General features: G+C 51.8%; 1 protein-coding gene across 2 annotated transcripts in view; it reads right to left on the bottom strand.

The window, feature by feature from the left end:
* USP22 (ubiquitin specific peptidase 22) overlaps nt 1-19,733 on the bottom strand; it is an 86,333-nt gene that overhangs the window by 18,009 nt on the left and 48,591 nt on the right. The window contains exons 4-8 of one of the 2 annotated variants that reach the window (XM_036296450.1): nt 17,919-18,020; nt 16,929-17,098; nt 15,567-15,714; nt 10,932-11,037; nt 7,257-7,415 (exon numbers count right to left, since the gene is read on the bottom strand). In XM_036296450.1, coding sequence (XP_036152343.1) covers nt 7,257-7,415; nt 10,932-11,037; nt 15,567-15,714; nt 16,929-17,098; nt 17,919-18,020 — 685 coding nt within the window. The remainder of the gene's footprint in view (nt 1-7,256; nt 7,416-10,931; nt 11,038-15,566; nt 15,715-16,928; nt 17,099-17,918; nt 18,021-19,733) is intronic. The other variant, XM_036296451.1, reaches the window with a different exon arrangement.

Raw genomic sequence — 19,733 nt, 5'->3', positions numbered from 1 at the left:
AACTAAAGCCCGACTGGCCTGGCTCAGTGGTTGAGCATAGACCTATGGACCAGGTTGCAGTTTGATTCCCTGACAGGGCACATGGCCAGGTTGTGGGCTCAATCCCCAGTGTGGAGTGTTCAGGAGGCAGCCCATCAATGATCCTCCCTCATCATTGATGTTTCTCTCTCTCTCCCCATCTCCATTCCTCTCTGAAATCAATAAAAATATGTATATTTTTAAAAATTACAACTATAATACAAAACCACCGTCATCCAGAACCACCTGCAAGCTGGCTGATGGGAGTCCCACAGCTAGAGAAGAAGGAGGCACGCTGAGCCTGGCAGGAGGGGCAGAGGCGCGGAACGGGCTGGTCCGACACCCACCAGTGGTGTGTTTTTAATCAGGAGGGAGATGGTCTCTGTGGAGGCCACCCATGAGGAGCAAGGGGTCCCAGCCCCACACCAGACCCCAGCCCAGGGCCCCATGGCAGGGAAGAGAAGGCCCCATAACTACTGGCTGTAAAAACCAGCAGGGACTATGGCTCAGTGACATGGATGCCTCTGGAGACCCAGGTGTTCCTCTTAAAGGGCCAGTGCATGAACTTATTCAGACTTGATCCCTCTGAGCTCCAGCACTGGGAGGAAGCTTTGGGGGATCCAGGGACATATGGGGAGGAACTGGACTGTCTGGCATCAGGGCAGGAACTCGGGGGCAGCTTTCTCCCAGATAGGGGTGCTCACAGCGGTCATTGATCCTGTGCTGGGGCTGCCCCTGTGGCAGAGCTGACTGGCAGCCATATCTGAGTTTCCACCAGCCTGGCCCACACTGTTGGCTCTGCCCTGGGGATTCCCTGTGGTCCTGCCCCATCCAATCTGCAGCCCCACCCAAGCTGTTTGTAGCATATGAAAGGCCTGTCCTGGCTCAGGCTGCACTTTGCTAAAATCTCTCAAACAAGCAGCAGCTGGTGTCAGCATGCCCCAAACCTATCAATAAGAGGCCCAAGACCCAGCACTAGCCAGCCTGCCTTGCTTCACAGCTGGGCCTTGTCTGGGCACCTCAAAGCCCAATACATGTAGCACCATTTGTAGATCCCTCTGTAGCTCCTGCCTGGTCGCCCTAGGCAGTGGCTGACTTTGCACCTCCCAAGAGGCCCCAGAGCCAGTGCACCTGGTGGACAGCTTCAGACCTCACCAGATTACAACTCTACACATCCACAAGCAACACACTCAAGGGGCAGACTCAGTGAGCACCAAAGCCCCACTGAAGCAAGGCCTGCTCCATAGAGGTGTCTCCTGCACAGCAGATCCCCCACTGTAGTTGCAGCTCGTCCTCACAGCCAAGTTTGCCTGGAGGTTAATTCCTCGCAGTGATGGCAACAGCAATCAAGGTTCAACTACAACAGGACTGTGCACACAGCCCACACAGGGCCACACCTAGAGTGCCCAGCTCAGGTGACTGGGGAGGCTGAGCCACTGGGCCCTACAGGACACCTACAACACAAGGCCACTCTACCAATTCCAGGAGACATAGCAGCTGTACCCAATACATAGAAACAAACACAGGGAAGCAGCCAAAATGTAGAGACAAAGAAACATGTCACAAATGAAAGTTTAGGATGGGCTTCTGGCTTTGACACATTTGTATGTGTAGGGAGCGGCTATAGGGTTAAGCCTCGGACTGACTTGTTGACAAAGTCACAAACAAGTCCCAGCTTAGAGGGCACAGCCTTCTTAGCACTATTAGGCTTGACCTTATGACTGCTCCCTAGATCTTATCTGGGTAGCTAATGGGCTGAGGTAGATGCAGCAAGTGCTGCCAAAACAAGTGAAACTCACAAGAACACTGTAACTATGGTGGCCACTACCTTGTTTACCTCTGGCTATAAAATAAAAGCTCAGCTTGCCATCTAGATCTCTCTCTGTGGCCTCAGCCAGACACAGGAAGATCCACCTAGACCAGTGGTCAGCAAACTGCGGCTCGCGAGCCACATGCGGCTCTTTGGCCCCGTGAGTGTGGCTCTTCCACAAAATACCGACTTCTGCACATGGGCCACGAAGTTTCAATTGCACTGTACATGTGCGCCTGAACCTGGTATTTTGTGGAAGAGCCACACTCAAGGGGCCAAAGAGCCACATGTGGTTCGAGAGCCGCAATTTGCCGACCACTGACCTAGACCAGTGGTTCTCAACCTTGGCTGCACATTAAAATCACCTGGGAATCTTTTTAAAATCCTGATTTCTAACCAATAACCAAGATTATTTTATCCAGCAAAGCTATCATTCAGAATTGAAGGTCAGATAAAGAGCTTCACAGATAAGAAAAAGCTAAAGGAGTTCATCACCATCAAATCAGTGTTATATGAAATGCTGAAAGGCATCCTTTAAGAAGAGGAAGAAGAAGAAGGTAAAGATACAAATTATGAACAACAAATACACATCTATCAACAAGTGAATCTAAAAATCAAGTGAATAAATAATCTGATCAACAGAATAAACTGGTGATTACAATAGAATCAGGGGCACAGAAAGGGAATGGACTGACTATTCTTGAGGGGGGAAAGGGGTGTGGGGGATGCGGGAAGAGACTGGACAAAAATCGTGCACCTATGGATGAGGACAGTGGTGGGGGGGGGGGTGAGGGCAGAGGGTGGGGTGGGAACCGGGTGGATGGGAGCTATGGGGGGAAAAAAAGAGGAACAACTGTAATAATCTGAACAATAAAGATTTAATTAAGACACACCCTGGGGAGAACCAAGATGGCGGCATAGGTTAACGCCGGAGTTTGCTGCCTTGAACAACTACTTCAAAAGTGAAACTAAAAAACGAAAGGGACATCACCCAGAACCACAGGAACGCTGGCTGAGTGGAAGTCCTACAACTAGGAGGAAAGAGAAATGCATACGGACACTCAGAGGAGGCGCAGTGCTGAAGTCAAATTCTGAGGTGCGGAGTGTGCTGAGCGGGCTGGCGGGGGAGGGCGCGGTTGGCGTTTCGAATCGGGAGGGAGTCGCAGACTCTGAGCTCCAGATACAGGCGAGTCTTTAGGGACCCAGACTCAAACGGGAGAAGCGGGACTGTCTGGCTTCGGTCAGAGCGAGTGCAGCTTTCTCTCGGAGCTTTGCAGTGGGTGCTGGGACTCAGAGAGGCAGAGCCCCTGGGGACAGGACTGAGAGCCGCCATAACTGCTCTCTCCGGCCCACCCTGTTGATCCTGTGCGACCCACCCTGCCCAAGCCCTGCACAGAGGCATTTGCCGGATAGACTCAGGCAAAGGCTAGATTAGCACCTCCCTAGAGGACAGAAGTTCTCTCACTGCAGACACAGCTGATTCTCATAGCCACTTGGCCTGGAGGTCAAACCCTCCCTGGTATTAGCTACAACAATCAAGGTTTAACTATAAGACTTCGAACAAAGACCACGAGGGGGTGCACCAAGGAAGCATAACAAAATGCGGAGACAAAGAAACAGGACAAAATTGTCAATGGAAGATATAGAGTTCAGAACCACACTTTTAAGGTCTCTCAAGAACTGTTTAGAAGCCGCCGATAAACTTAATGAGATCTACAAGAAAACTAATGAGACCCTCGATCTTATATTGGGGAACCAACTAGAAATTAAGCATACACGGACTGAAATAACGAATATTATACAGACTCCCGACAGCAGACCAGAGGAGCGCAAGAATCAAGTCAATGATTTGAAATGCGAGGAAGCAAAAAACACCCAACCGGAAAAGCAAAATGAAAAAAGAATCCAAAAATGCGAGGATAGTGTAAGGAGCCTCTGGGACAGCTTCAAGCGTACCAACATCAGAATTATAGGGGTGCCAGAAGATGAGAGAGAGCAAGATATTGAAAACCTATTTGAAGAAATAATGACAGAAAACTTCCCCCACCTGGTGAAAGAAATGGACTTACAGGTCCAAGAAGCGCGGAGAACCCCAAACAAAAGGAATCCAAAGAGGACCACACCAAGACACATCATAATTAAAATGCCAAGAGCAAAAGATAAAGAGAGAATCTTAAAAACAGCAAGAGAAAGAAACTCAGTTACCTACAAGGGAATACCCATACGACTGTCAGCTGATTTCTCAACAGAAACTTTGCAGGCCAGAAGGGAGTGGCAAGAAATATTCAAAGTGATGAATACCAAGAACCTACAACCAAGATTACTTTATCCAGCAAAGCTATCATTCAGAATTGAAGGTCAGATAAAGAGCTTCACAGATAAGGAAAAGCTAAAGGAGTTCATCACCACCAAACCAGGATTATATGAAATGCTGAAAGGTGTCCTTTAAGAAGAGGAAGAGGAAGAAAAAGGTAAAGATACAAATTATGAACAACAAATATGCATCTATCAACAAATGAACCTAAGAATCAAGTGAATAAAAAATCTGATGAACAGAATGAACTGGTGATTATAATAGAATCAGGGACATAGAAAGGGAATGGACTGATTATCCTTGGGGGGGAAAGGGGTGTGGGAGATGCGGGAAGAGACTGGACAAAAATCGTGCACCTATGGATGAGGACAGTGGGTGGGGAGTGAGGGCGGAGGGTGGGGCGGGAACTGGGAGGAGGGGAGTTATGGGGGGGAAAAAAGAGGAACAAATGTAATAATCTGAACAATAAAGATTTAATTAAAAAAAAAGATTTAATTAAAAAAATAAAATTAAATTTTAAAAAAATCCTGATTTCTGGGCCTCATCCTCCGGAAATTGTTTCTTTGTTATGGGGTGGGGCCACAACATCCACACTAATAAAAGACAAACATGCAAATTGACTGTGCCTTTGCTATGCCTTAAGCCACGCCCATCAGCCAATCAGAGTGACTATATGCAAATTAACCCAACCAAGATGGTGGCCAGCTGCCAAGGAGCTAGAGCAAGCAGGAGGCTTGGTTGCCCCAATGATGGAGGAAGCCAAGCTTTCCAGCTGCCGTGGCCGGCTCTGAGCTCCACTCAAAGCAACAAGTTTCAATTATAGAAGATAAATAAAACCCAGATACCTGCTGTGGCCAAGGAGCTGGAGCGAGCAGGAGGCTTGCGTTGCCCCTGGCGATGGAGGAAGCCAAGCTTCCCTCCCACCCACCCTGGCCGGCTCTGAGCTCCTCTCAAGGCTACAAAGATTCGATTATAGAAGGTAAATAAATCCCAGAATAAAAAAAGAAAGAAAGGAGAGGCTGGGAGTTTCCGTTGCCGGGGGTTTTGGCCAGCCTGAAAACAGCCCTCAGCCTCTCACCCAGATGGGCCAGGTCCCCCCATGGGGATCCCCCCATCCTAAAGGGGGTGTGGCCAGCCTGCAAACAGTCATCAGCCCCTCACCCAGGCTGGCCAGGCACCCCAGTGGGGACCCCCACCCTGGAAGGGGGGTGACCAGCTGCAGACAGCCATAAGCCCCTCACCCAGGCTGGCCAAACCTCCATGGGGTCTGGGGGGGGGGGAGGGCTTGACCAGCCTGCAAACAGCCATCAGCCTCTCACCCAGTCTGGCCAGGCACCCCAGCGGGACCCCCACCCTGATCCAGGACACCCTTCAGGTCAAACCAGCCGGCCCCCACCCGTGCACCAGGCCTCTATCCTATATAATAAAAGGGTAATATGCAAACAGACCCTAACAGCAGAACGACTGGGAATGACCGGTCACTATGACACACACTGACTACCAGGGGCCATACACTCAATGCAGGAGCTGCCCCCTGGTGGTCAGTGTGCTCCACAGGGGGAACTCTGCTCAGCTACAAGACAGGCTGATGGCTGCCAGTACAGCAGTGGTGGCGGGAGCCTCTCCCGCCTCCTCAGCACTGCTAAGGATGTCCGAATGCAGCTCAAGCCTGCTCCCACTGGCAAGTGGACATCCCCCAAGGGCTCCAGGGCTGCCAGAGGGCTGACTGCCAGCTTGGGCCCGATCCCTCAGGGAGTGGGCCTAAGCCAGCAGGTGGACATCCTCCGAGGGGTCCCAGACTGCAAGAGGGCATAGGCCAGGCTGAGGGACCCTCCCCCCCCACCCCCCGAGTGCACAAATTTTTGTGCCCAGGGCCTCTAGTTAGTAGTAAAGAAACAGAATTTCTGGAGGATGAGGCCCAGAAATCAGGATTTTAAAAAGATTCCCAGGTGATTCTAATGTGCAGCCAAGGTTGAGAACCACTGACCTAGACCCAGGTTATTCTCTTTGTCTGTCTTTTCTAAATCCTTCACCGGCCCCCGTCAGGCTCACCGAACCCTTGGCTGAGCTTGCCCGGCACAGTATGTGACACCTATTTAAATACATTTCATAGCAACTGCATCTGAAACTTCATCACTTGTCTAAATCAATGATGCAGCAAATGGACAGAGTAAAAGTGTAGATGCAGACAGAAGCTCACGTGTTTCATCACTTGCAGAAAAGACCATCTGCAACGGAGAGGATCCAGAGATAGGGAAGCATGGAAGAGAGTGGGGAATCTCAGAGGGAAGGTGGAGGTGGGTGGGTGGATGGGAGGTAATCAACCAAAGACCTTGTATGCACATATGCATAACCCATGGACACAGACAATAGGGTGGTGAAGGCCTGGGGCGGGGGGCAGGCTGGAGGGGGTCAATGGGGAAAAAAGGGGACATATGTAATACTTTCAACAATAAAGAATTATTAAAAAAAAAAAAGACCACATGCCTTGGCGGGAGGGCTCCCTCAGTGCAGACTCTGGTACAGTAGGTGAGGGAGCTGTACCCTGTTCATTTACACTGGGGATGGGGTGGGATAGTAGCCGACATACAGAAGTCCCACAATACAAAGCCAGATGGACGATATCTACTCACCTTGCAAAAATGTGACAAACCAGTATGAGTCATTGGGCACCAATTGAAGCCATTTGCATGTTGTCATGCCTTTTCTCATGTTCCCTACGAGACGTGTAAAAGAAACTACTATTGGAACCCTGGGTGGCCCTAAATTTATTAGGGTTTTACTCCTGAACAGCCTCAAGGCAAGAGAGACAACTAGCCCTGACCGGTTGGGCTCAGTGGATAGAGCGTCGGCCTGCGGACTGAAGGGTCCCGGGTTCGATTCCGGTCAAGGGCATGTACCTTGGTTGCAGGAACATCCCCAGTAGGGGGTGTGCAGGAGACAGCTGATCGATGTTTCTCTCTCATTGATGTTTCTAACTGTCTATCCTTCTCCCTTCCTCTCTGTGAAAAATCAATAAAATATATTATTAAAAAAAATAAAAAAAAAAAGAGAGACAACTGCCTGCAAGGAAATCACTTTATTTTTCTGCAAAAGTGCTGGCAGGGTTCTTACCTTCGCAAGCAGTCCGTCAGCGTAGTGGTTCCAGACGCATGGCTTTCCCCGTTCACCACACTGCCCTCACTCCCAGGGCTCAGGGGCCAGAATGGGGAGGAAGAGCCAGGCAGATCTAAACTGATGTCCCAGAAGGGGTCTATTGTGGTGGAGACGCCACTAGAAGCAGGAGACAGAAAACCAAAGTGAGAACTGATACCCACAAACAGTTTCGGAGGTACCACCTCATGGAATATACCCCAACATCTTTTCACAGCTCTGCCCTTTTTCTTTTCTTTTCTTTTCTTTTTTTAAATATATTTTTATTGATTTCAGAGAGGAAGGGAGAGGGAAAGAGAGATAGAAACATCAATGATGAGAGAGAATCATTGATCGGCTGCCTCCTGCAAGCCCCCCAATGGGGACCGACACTGCAACCCAGGCATGTGCCCTTGACCAGCATCGAACCTGGACACCCTTCAGCTGCAGGCTGACACTCTATCCACTGAGGCAAACTGGCTAGGGCCTCTTTTTCTTTTTTTAAAGATATATTTTTATTTATTTCAGAGAGGAAGGGAGAAGTAGACAGAGAGAGAAACATCTATACTAATAAAAGGGTAATATGCTGCCAGAACTGGTTTGGCTCAGTGCCTGCGGACTCAAGGGTCCCGGTTCGATTCCAGTCAAGGGCATGTACCTTGGTTGCGGGCACATCCCCAGTGGGGGGTGTGCAGGAGGCAGCTGATTGATGTTTCTCTCTCATCGATGTTTCTAACTTTCTATCCCTCTCTCTTCCTCTCTGTAAAAAATCAATAAAATATATTTTTAAAAAAAGGGTAATATGCTAATTAGACCAGGTGACCTTCAGGGAGACCTTCCGGACGTCCTTTGGGACAAAGCCATGGTGGCAGGGCCAAGGCAGAGGCAGTTAGGGGCGATCAGGCCTGCAGGGGGGAGGGGCTTGTTGGGGATGAGCAGGCGGCAGTGGGGGGCAGTTGGGGGCGAGCAGGCCGGCAAGGGGGGGCGCAGCTGGGGGTGAGCAAGTTGGTGTGGGGGGGGCAGTTGGGGGCGAGCAGGCTGGCAGCGGGGGGCAGTTGGGGGTGAGCAGGCCGGCAGGCAGAGTGGTTAGGGGCAATAAAACAGGCAGGCAGGTGAGCGGTTAGGAGCCAGTGGTCCCGGATTGCAAAAGGGATGTCCCAGATTGGAGAGGTGCAGGCCGGGCTGAGGGACACCCTCCTCTGCCCCCCCCCCACCCCCATGCACAAATTTCGTGCACTGGGCCACTAGTCAATGATGAAAGAGAATCATTGATCAGCTGCCTCCTGCACACCCCCTGCTGGGGATGGAGCCCGAAACCTGGGCAAGTGCCCTGACTGGGAATCTAATTATGACCTGGTTCATAGGTCCATGCTCAACCACTGAGCCACAGCCAGCTGGGCCACAGCTCTGCCCTTTAATCCAAATGACTTCTCAGGTGTGCTCACACCCAATGCATCTTGGGCTCCCAGGGCCCTAGGGAAAGACACTGTGCAAACCACTCAAGACAAAGTCTGCTCCTAAAGCAACAGTTTCTATACCCAGAAGATTAGCACCATCGTTTTAGGTTTATTCTGGGCCCCACGTCTAGAGGTTCTGAATCAATGGATCTCTCACCCAAGCGGCCTTGGGAACTGGGAGCTGCTGAGCCTGGACAGTAACTCAGACCCCAAGTGCACTTCACACAGAGTGCCCTACCCACAGCTTCCCAGGCTGAACAGTAGAGCCAGCTAATTCCCTCCCAGAGATTTATTTCAAAACTAGAGGCCCCGGTGCATGACATTTGTGCAGTGGTGGGGGGGGGGGGGGAGGCGGAGCAGAGGAGTGTGTCACTCTGAAGTACTTCCTGGTTTCCTTTCCCATTTGCTTATCACCATGATGGTCCATTTCCAACCTGCAGACTGTGGTGTTCTGAGAAGTTCTCAAAGTCTTTGGATTCTTGAGCGTAAAGTGTTGTCAAGGCCCTGACAACATGAACCGGTATGACAACATGCAAATGGCTTCAATTGGTGCCCAATGACTCATACTGGTTTGTCACATTTTTGCAAGGTGAGTAGATATCATCCATCTGGCTTTGTATTGTGGGACGTCTGTATGTCGGCTACTATCCCACCCCATCCCCAGTGGGGGGCAGCCTCAGCCTGGCCTGTGCCCTCTCGCAGTCCAGGACCCCTGGGATGTGCGGCTCGCTGCTCCTTAGCACTGCCTCGGAGGCAGGAGAGGCTCCCGCCATTGCCACTGCGCTCGCCAGCTGTGAGCCTGGCTTCTGGCTGAGCGGCACACCCTCTGTGGGAGCGCACTACCAGGGGACAGTTCCTGCATTGAGCGTCTGCCCCCTGGTGGTCAGTGCATGTCATAGCGACCGGTCACTCGCCTAGCCTTTTATTTTATAGGATATACAAACAGGAAATTCACAGATTGAGAAACTGAATACAGAAATGTAAACGGGATCTACTCTGACAGTCTCCTGCTGATGGAGTTCAACAGTATAGGGCCAAATAGTAAAGCCTGAGCCCCAACTGCTGGGAGTGATGGCCCATGATACAGATGCTACTTAACAGTAAACTGCATCTGTAACTCTTAGAGGCAAAACTGACTCCTTGCCAATCTCTTCTATCCTATACAAACTGCAAGTAGTAATCCATTACCAGTTTTTAAATTTTACTGGAGCATGACCAGGCTTCTTTAAAAAGTTGAAGTGAGCCCTGGCTGGTGTGCCTAAGTGGTTAGAGCATAAGGGTTGTGGGTCGATTCCTGGTCAAGGGCACGTTCCTGGGTTGTAGGTTCAATGCCCGGCCCAGGTTGGGGTGCATGTGGGAGGCAACCAATCAAGGTGCCTCTCACATGTATGTTTCTCTCTCCCTCCCTCCTTTCCACTCTCTCTAAAAATCAATGGGAAAAATATACTCAGGTGAAGATTAACAAACAATAAAAAAAAAAAAGCTGAAGAGAAATAAAAACCATGGGAGTGCACTGAAGGTGAAGGAAAGCGTTTTTCTAACCTCATCACCAATGCACTCTCCTCCTAGAAATAAAAGCTTTGAGCTCTAAGCACAGAACCAAAACCCATGAAGGAAGGATTTAGGGACACTACTTGGGAGAAAATGGGAAAGGAAACCAGGAAGTACTTCAGGTGACACACTCAAGAGCACATATGTCCGTCTCTGAGGGGCCCTTTACCTGGCTCCTGGTTCCAAGGCCCTGAAGAAAGCAGGGGTCGGGGGTGGGGGGCAGCCTACAGCTCACCTGCTCCGTGTGCACAGTGCAGAGGCCCACACCACAGCCCGCAGCCTGGCACCCTGCCCTGACGGCCTGCACAGTTAGGGGACCTGCTAATTCCTGGTGCCTTCACCACTGGAGCTGTATTATCGCCCATGTGCCAGTGGCGGCCGAAATAAAACGCACCCCGTCTCCCATCTGGCGGTGCTGTAGACACAGCCAGGAGGGCCAGGGCCTTGACAACACTTTACGCTCAAGAACCCAAAGACTTTGAGAACTTCTCAGAACATCACAGTCTGCAGGTTGGAAATGGACCATCATGGTGATAAGCAACATCCAGTGAAGTCAGTTTCCCGAAAGAACCGGGGCCCACAGTGTGGGACGGCGAGCAGGGCCTGGAAGGACCCGAGATGCACAGGACCCTGCGAAGCCTCCACTTACTGGCAGACCTGGCAGGTGACGTCCGACTGCAGCCCCCCCGTGAAGATCTGGTCTATGATGCAGTTGCAGTGGTTGGGGTTGCTGGCCTTCTTCCCATTATCATCACCTGGGGAAAGATTACAGCTCTGTGATTCACATCTGTGCCCACCCAAGACCCCCAAAGCCAGCAAGTTTCCAAAAGCCACAGACCAAGGGACAAGGCCATTCGAGCACAGAGGCATTATGAAGCCTGAGGTGAAGGGCAGGTGAAGATACTTAACATTCAAAAGACGGGCGTGGCCAGGAAGCTGGAAGCTAAGCTGATACCAAAGTGTATCAAATGCCCAGTATCGGGGAAAGTGACTGGCTCCTTTCCCACTTACAGAGGACTAAGTGTGTACTTCCTAGCGAGCGGCCTGACACACTGTGGGGAACACTCCTGGGAAGTGGCCTTGCTTCCGGGACCGTCCCTGCAGGACTCCCGCTCAGTGTTCCTCAGGGGTCCCCACGCCGGGAGCTGCAGGTCAGCTCTGCTCCAGCCAGTTGTACAAGCACAATTCCCATCCTCTCCAAGGCAATGCCAGGGTGTCTGCAGGGAGCCTGGAACAGCATGGGCTTGAACTGCCCAGGCCCACTCACATGCACAGTTCAAACCCACGCTGCTCAAGGGTCAGCTGAGGGTGGACATCTGAGAGCGTTGAGGGCTGACTTAGGTTATACTCAGAATTCTAACTGCACAGGCAGTTGGCACCCCCATGTTCAAGGGTGCAGTGTATATAGGGGGGGCAAATTACAGCTGTGTGTGTGCGACGGGTTCTTCTTTTTTTAAAATAGTGCTCTTTGCAAATGTTTTTAAGTTTATTTTTATTGATTTTTTTTTAGAAAGATAGAAACAATATTGAGAGAGATACATCCATCAACTGCCTCCTTTATAGCCCGCCCTGTGCATCGAGCCTGAAATCCAGGCATGTGCCCTGACCAGAACAGAACCGGCAAACCTGCTCCCACCCCTTTTTTGCTAATCCTCACCGGAGGATATTTTCCCATTGATCTTTAAGGGGAAGTGGAAGAGAGAAGGAAAGACAGAAAGACATCGATTGGTTGCCTCCTTGCACGAGCCCTAACCAGGGCCCAGGCCGGGGAGGAGCCTGCAACCAACATACATTCCCTTGACCAGAATAGAACCCAGGACCCTTTGGTCCACAGGTCGACATTCTATCCACTGAGCCAAACTGGCCAGGGAGAACCAGTGACCTCTTGGTCAAATGCTCAATCCATTGAGCTAGACCAGCTGGGCTACACGGTTTATTCTTGTATGATTTATTAATTATTGTATTATTTTCCAAACAAACTGTAAACCTACTTTGCCCCACCCTGTACATATTTGTGTAGATATACAAATGTAAAACTTATATGGTTAACTATAGTACATATTAACATACTAGAGGCCCGGTGCACAAAAATTTGTGCACTTGGAGGGGTCCCTCAGCCCGGCCTGTGCCCTCTCGCAGTCTGGGACCCCTCGGGGATGTCCATCTGCTGGCTTAGGCCCACTCCCAGCGGAACGGGCCTAAGCTGGCAGTCAGAAATCCCTCTGGCAGCCCAGGAGCCCTCGGGGCATGTCTACTTGCCAGCGGGGAGCAGGCCTAAGCTGCAGTCGGACATACTTAGCACTGCTGAGGAGGTGGGAGAGGCTCCTGCCATCACTGCTGTGCTGGCAGCCGTCAGCCTGGCCTGTAGCTGAGCAGAGCTCCCCCTGTGGGAGTGCACTGACCACCAGGGGGCAGCTCCTGCATTGAGCATCTGCCCCCTGGTGGTCAGTGTGTGTCATAGTGACCAGTCATTCCCAGTTGTTCTGCTGTTAGGGTCAGTTTGCATATTACCCTTTTACTATATAGGATAGAGGCCTGGTGCATGGGTGGCAGCTTCTGGTTTGCCCTGAAGGGTGTCCCGGATCAGGGTGGGGGTCCCGCTGGGGTGCCTGGCCAGCCTGGGTGAGGAGTTGAGGGCTGTTTGCAGGCTGATCACACCCCCTTCAGAGTGGGGGTCCCCACTGGGGTGCCTGGACTGCCTGGGTAAGGGGCTGATGGCTGTTTTCAGGCTGGCCACAACCCCTTTAGGGTGGGGGGTCCCCACTGGGGTGCCTGGCCAGCCTGGGTGAGGGGCTGATGGCCGTTTTCAGGCTGACCACAGCCATGGGCTGGAAGCAGGTATCTGGGATTTATTTGTCTTCTATAATTGAAACTTTGTAGCCTTGAGTGGAGCTCAGGGCTGGCAGGGCAGGAGGGAAGCTTGGCTTCCTCCATCACCGGGGCAACCCAAGCCTTCTGCTCACTCCAGCTCCATGGCTGCCGCCATCTTAGTTGGGTTAATTTGCATACCCGCTCCTGATTGGCTGGTGGGCATGGCTGATAGGCGTGGCTTGTGGGTGTAGTGGAGGTATGGTTAATTTGCATGTTTCTCTTTCTTTAGATTAGATATCCTACATCTTCTATATGACTTTCATTCCACTGGACAACAGGACTAGCACATGTGTCCCCCTGGAGATATCACACAGAAAAGGTGAATTATCACAAGGAATGTAAAGGGCGCCACAGCCTTCTGACACAGCTGCCTGGAGAGATTGGGAGGAAATGCCATCCACAAGGATCTCAAATGCATGGAACAGAACATTAGGAAGCAAAAAATACATCGATGCAAAGAAAAAGGAGCTGAAACATACTTGACGTCCCAACCCCATAAAAGAGCAACATAAAGCAGGTGGGGGTGCCTCAGGCCCTGGCTGCTCCACGGCTGAGAGCCAGCAGCCTCCATGAGCTCGGAACTCAGGTGGCCCGGCTTCTGAGTGAGCCTCACGCGGCTCCCAAGGCCTTTCAGAGGAATCCTGTCAAAGGAGGCCTTTTTCGTCACATGAACACTGAACAGCTGTGCATGTTCCAGCACTCTCCTCAGCACTGTCGCAGCCCCCGAGTGGGGCTTCTTCACGGGCTGGTCTGCCTGCACAGCAGCTGTGCATTATGCTGGGAAACCAAACCTCACCTACGCTCCTAAGCAACTTCTACTTGGTTCCTGGGCAAATGTTAAAAGGATAATATATATGCTTTTAAGAGAAAAAATCTTAAGTGAAAAGAGCTCCAGCCCAGAGCCAGGACAGCTGACCCCAATGCACTGTCTGAGCTGGAGCCTCGGATCCACAGGGCGTCTGAACAGCCCAGACCCAAAGCCTGAGGGGAGGATGAAGGCTGTTCCACCAAGTGACCTAGAAAAGCAGGCTTGTTCTTAAAGGACACCATGTACTAGCGAGAGAAAGCTGGCCAGTAAGAGGTCCCCTGCAACGAGCTACCCCAGCCCAGAGGCCACAGGTCACGGGCAGCTTGTGCCCTCAGCACACGTTGGTCACAGCTGAGAGTCAGCTGAGCCAGCAGCACCACCAGGAACCCTTAGGAACCAAACTCCGCTGCCCTCACCCAGGCCCACCACACAGAAGGTCAACTGTGTGCTTCAGGGGCTCCCAGCCCCTCGGGTGGGACTTGTCAGTCCACTTCAGCTGGGGCTGCACCGGGCGACCCACACAGGGAGCAGGGCAGGGGGAGGAACCCCCCTTGGTGTGTTACCCAGGCCTCATCTCCTGCCTCCAGCCCTAGGAGCTGCTGCCGGCTGCCCCACCCCTAGACCCACACGTATCTGAGAACCCTACATGTTCCAGTGAGCCCCTAAGCAAGACCTAACAGTGGTTCTCAACCTTCCTAATGCTGCGACCCTTTAATACAGTTCCTCACGTTGTGGTGACCCCCAATTTCATTGTTACAAATTGAACACAATTAAAGCATAGTGATTAATCACAAAAACAATAAGTAATTATATATGTGTTTTCCAATGGTTTTAGGCGACCCGTGTAAAAGGGTCGTTCGACCCCCAAAGGGGTCACGAACCACAGATTGAGAAGCGCTGACCTAGAAGGAAAGCCCCTGAAGGGAAATGAGCCTGACTCAGGGCCAGGGGGGTCCTGGCAGATGCAGTGCCGTGTGCACAGCTCTCTGTGGCTTTAGAGCAATGCTGGTCTTCCTGGAAGCCCCACAGGGGAGAGGACTCTATGGCTAAGCTGTGCTGAGAGCCCATGTGAAGCTGCTGGCTGAGGAGCTGCAGCAGTTGCAGATGGGGGGTGGGGGTGTGTGGCGCGGACCCGGCAGCCAAGGACTCAAGGCAGAGGGGCAGGGAGAGAGGGGTGGGGAGACAGGGGCAGGAAGAGAGGGACCGGGGGGGTGGGGAGGGGCGGGTTGGGGGAGAAAGGGACAGGAGCTCACTGTTGACTGGCACAGGCTGCCAAGGACCACCGGTTATGCTGCTCTACCCCCAGGAGGGTCGGAAGACAACACTGGAAACTATTGCTCCTCTTGAGAAAACAAACTATAAAGAACCTCTTTAGGGTAATTGCAGTTTTTCTTATTGGGGGAAACAAATCCAATTTGAACATGTGGGCTGCGCCCCGTTGTGCAGAAGCGCACACTTGCCCTCCACCGCCCCCACCCCGTGAGTAGACGCAGGCCCCACCTTTGCAGTTCCTCCCCCCACCCCCCTGGACCCCACCTTTGCAGTGCCTCCCACCCACCCCCACCCCACCTTTGCAGTACCTCCCCCCACCCCCCCGGACCCCACCTTTGCAGTGCCGGTGCAGCACATCCAGGGCAGCTATGAGGAACTCGTGTGCGTCCTGCTGCTCGTACCCTGCCAGGTGCCGGGCGTGCGTCCACACCAGGTGCAGCAGCTTGTACGGGATGTGGGGGGAGCGGTGCCCCGAGTAAAACTGCAGAGGAAACAAACCACTCGTCAGGAACAAGTGCTGCACTATGCATGCGTGCGCGCACACGCGCACACACACACACGCACACACGGAAACACTTAACAGCTGCCTGGAATGTCCACTTCCTGGGCTTCCTGAGCCTGGGGAATGGTTTTCGATAAGCCTCGGTGTTGAGTTACGACGTGTCTGTCAAGAGAAACAGTCTATACACTAACAGGTGAATTCTGCTGCTTCAAAAATGTACCTTAATGAACCCGATCGATCCTATTTGAATGGATCAACCAACGTGCCCAGGGAAAATGCCGAAACCCACACCTAAAGGTGACACACCCGCCCAGTCGTTTCTCACTTAAACCCATCTTCCTCCTGTGTGGGCCCAACGAATTCATTCAGTGTGCTCACTGCTGTGGTCCCAGCAGCCACTGGCTCGCTGTGGGCATGAGGGAAACAGGCCCGATGGTCAATGGCTCCAGCTTTGCAGGCCAGGTGGTCTCGGCAGCCATTGTCCACTAGTCCCACCTCCTCTGATGCAGCATAAAAGCAGCCATGCCCAGGATGTGGGAGAGCGGGCACGGCAACACTGCCATCAAAGGTGATCAACAAACAGACCAGGCCGTCTGCAGGCTCCTGTGTGAGACACCTGGAGCCGTGCAGACCATCCCAGCAGCCTGTGGGGTGGGCAGCAGTCCATTCTGTAGTTGGGTGCCTGAGCTGCTTTAGCTCTGAGAGGCTTTGCTGAGGTTGCCAACCTGAGTGCCAATGGTCCACCCAAGGTGCTAGGGCGGTCACACCACCAGTGCTGGTCAGGGACAGACATGGACAGCACAGAATGAGTGTCGCCCATGATCCATCCCGGGAGCAGAGGCTGGTGAGAGGACAGACAGGATGCTGCACTCAGAATGCCCAGCAACAGGAGAGATCCATGCTCCTGAGACAGGGCAAGGAAGTGATGCACACATGTCCACACACCTGACTGCACGCCAGGTGGCAGACAACAGGGAGGGGTCAGTACTTGCGGACCAATATCAGCCTCTTCTCATTCTCTAAGTCACCTTCGTGCCAATGGTCAATCGTCTCCTATCTAATGATTCTTTTTGGAAAGACGTAAGCCTTCCACAATGAACACGCCTTCCTTTATCCTATTGCAGGCAACCGGTTTTCTTAAGGGAAAGAAAAACCACGTGGTTTCAGGAGCGCTCTGTGCACCTGCAGCTCACCTCCTGGAAGAGGGAGGACATCTCGCACACCAGGCAGGAGCTGGGGCTCTGCATCTCGCAGCGGTGCCGGTCTGAGAGGAAGAAGTCGCGCAGCAGCGGCGTGTGCGTGAGCGCCTGCACGATGCAGTTCATGAAGCACGTGTTGCCCAGGTTGATCAGCCCTCGCAGCCCTGGGGGGCAGACAGGAGGCGGTGACAGGGCACTTGCCTGCAGGACTGACCCCAGGGTACCACAAGCTCCTTCCCATTCACGTGTCCGCTTCCCTTTACTCATCCATTCAGGAAGAAATTTAATATTTTTATGCCACTTTTATGTAAACTATACTGAGGAATGTTCGTCATCATCACTCCCCAACCCTGGCCCCCACTTTAGCCATTGTTTTTGACAAAGTTACCCTAAGATAGTCTTTTATTTATTGATTTCAGAGAGGAAGGGAGAGGGAAAGAGAAACATCAATGATGAGAGAGCATCATTGATAGGCTGCCTCATACACGCCCCGGACTGGGGATCCCGCCCGCAACCCAGGCATGTGCCCTTGACCAGAATCGAACCTGGGACCCTTCAGTCTGCAGGCTGATGCTCCATATACTGAGCCAAACCGGCTAGGGCCTAAAGATGTTCAGGCAACAAGACAAGTCAGAATGGAGCCTCTCTAACAACAAAAATAGCTTTTAAAAAAGCTTCTATTTCTTCAACTGTTAGGAAACCCAGAGGAAAATTCACACATATCACTGTACACAGCCTCAACCTGGTGAGAGTACACCTGAGCCTTTGCACACGGGGACTTTCAGGGGTAGCAACTGTTCTCCCCATCCCTGCACCCCAAGCCTGCTCCAGGAGCTCAAGAGGTGGCTGGTGAGAGAATGGGAGAGTTATTCAGGGCAGGGCATAGGGCACTGTGCTATGAAACCATTTTTTACAATAATGTTAACCCTCAGCAAGAAGCCTAACTGGGAGTAACCTCAGACCAGCGCCAGCACTACAACCCACCTATGGTGCAGTTGGAGGTGATCTTCCGCCGTTTGGGGTTGTGTTTCAGCAGCTCGAGCTCCCGCTTGCTGGGTTCCCATGTTGAAAACTTCTCTCCCACACCTACAGAGGAGACAGGCCCGGCGCTCTGGGTTGAATCTGAAACCAGTGTGCTTAGGGGCACATGGCGGTGATGTGCTATTGCCAGGCTTCAAAGATATTTCAAAGAGGGACAGCCATACTCTAAGGATAAAGCCTGTTTGGCTGCAACAGGCTGAACCACACGAAGGAGTTTCTCAGAGGCTGTGCTGTGAATGAGCTGCTTCCTGCAAGGAAAGCAACGCCCCCATGAAAGCAGTCCAGCTCCAATGCCAGGGCCTTCCCAAGCCTCACCCCTGAGCAGAGCCCACAGCCTCAGCGCCCAGGGAGTGCACAACAGTTTAGATGAGGGATTCTCCAGCCAATGAGCAAAACTGATAGAACATGGATTTTTAAAAATATATTTTGAAAAATATATCTTGTTGAGATGTACCGTTTAAAGATTTAAACCGAAGACAAAGCTGTAAATGCTAGGAAGTGTCGCATCTCACCTACCACACCCCATGTCCACACAGGCACTTGCTCCGTGCCCCTAAACGCCTGCACATGACCGACAGGACAGCACCTGGCGGACTGAGGGCCCAGCAGCGAGGCCTGCGGAGCACTGGCTTGCTCCGCACCTGCAGGCCGTGGCTGTGTGGTCAGTGCTCTGCACAGAGAAAGAGCCCCTCAGACCCCGGGCAATGCTACTCCACTTCCGGGGGAAAGAGCAGGAAGCTGCAGTTACAGTCGTTCTCCAGAGAAGGTCTGTTAGACACAAGGAATTCTGATCACACCGTGTCTGTGCTTCCTTTCTCAAAAACAAGGGGCTGTTTGTAAAGCAGAGCACGCAGGCCAGTTCTGTGAACCGATGTGGCTACGCTCCCTCCGTAAACACTGGCGGGCTGCCAGCTGAGACAAGCTCACCAGCCACATGGGGGCACGCTCCACCGCTGTCCTAACAGCATCACAGCACCAGCACACATTGGAAATGAAAACTAATAAAGGGGGAATCAGGGTGACCAAAAAGAAATGCCTGAACAATTCAGAAAATGGGTGCACTTGCTTGTGTGTGTCCTTGCTTCTATGCCCGACGAAGTCGTGTATGTGGGTGGAAGCCACGCAGACAGAAGCCCACAATGGCAGCAGCCCCAAGGCCCTGCACAGAGGGTGCTGTGGAAGTGGCGGATTATTACATTTTCCATCTGGCAATCTTAATTCTGCTAACAGAGATTAAACATAACCCAAACAGTTAAGTTTTAAAAGAGATTCTATAATAATTTAATCAGAAAGCAGTCAGCCCTCCTGAAAGAAGCCAGGTACCTACATTTTTTGGCCAGAGCTGTCTATTTTTGTTTTATTAGAACACAGACTGACATGAAATAAGTATTAATTTTCCAAATTCTTAACCATTTCATAATTAAGTTAACATTTTACAGAATGTTGCATTAAATAAGATAAAAATATACACATCTATTTTGCCTGGAGCAAGCTGGAGGAAAATACTTGCAGGACTCCTATGTCTGAACTGTATCTAGAGCGTTCTGTCCTGTGCTTCCTGCGTTGGTGAGGTGAAGGAGCAGCATGCCTGAAGGGATGCCACTGGGCCGGAAGTTTACTTACCTGAAGAGAAGGCCCTGCCCTGGCTGGCCCAAGTTCTCATGGTAATAAAACATCCTCTCCTCCCCAAATCCTTCGCTACAATGAGCCCGTTTAGTCTCAACTTCCTGTCCACTCCGCATGCATCACCCAGGGAAG

The sequence above is a fragment of the Myotis myotis genome, unplaced genomic scaffold (genome assembly GCF_014108235.1).
Source record: "Myotis myotis isolate mMyoMyo1 unplaced genomic scaffold, mMyoMyo1.p scaffold_m19_p_29, whole genome shotgun sequence".
In the NCBI taxonomy this organism is placed as follows: domain Eukaryota; kingdom Metazoa; phylum Chordata; class Mammalia; order Chiroptera; family Vespertilionidae; genus Myotis; species Myotis myotis.
The sequence above is the reverse complement of the archived record's forward strand: the minus strand, read 5'-3'. Positions and strand labels throughout refer to the sequence as shown.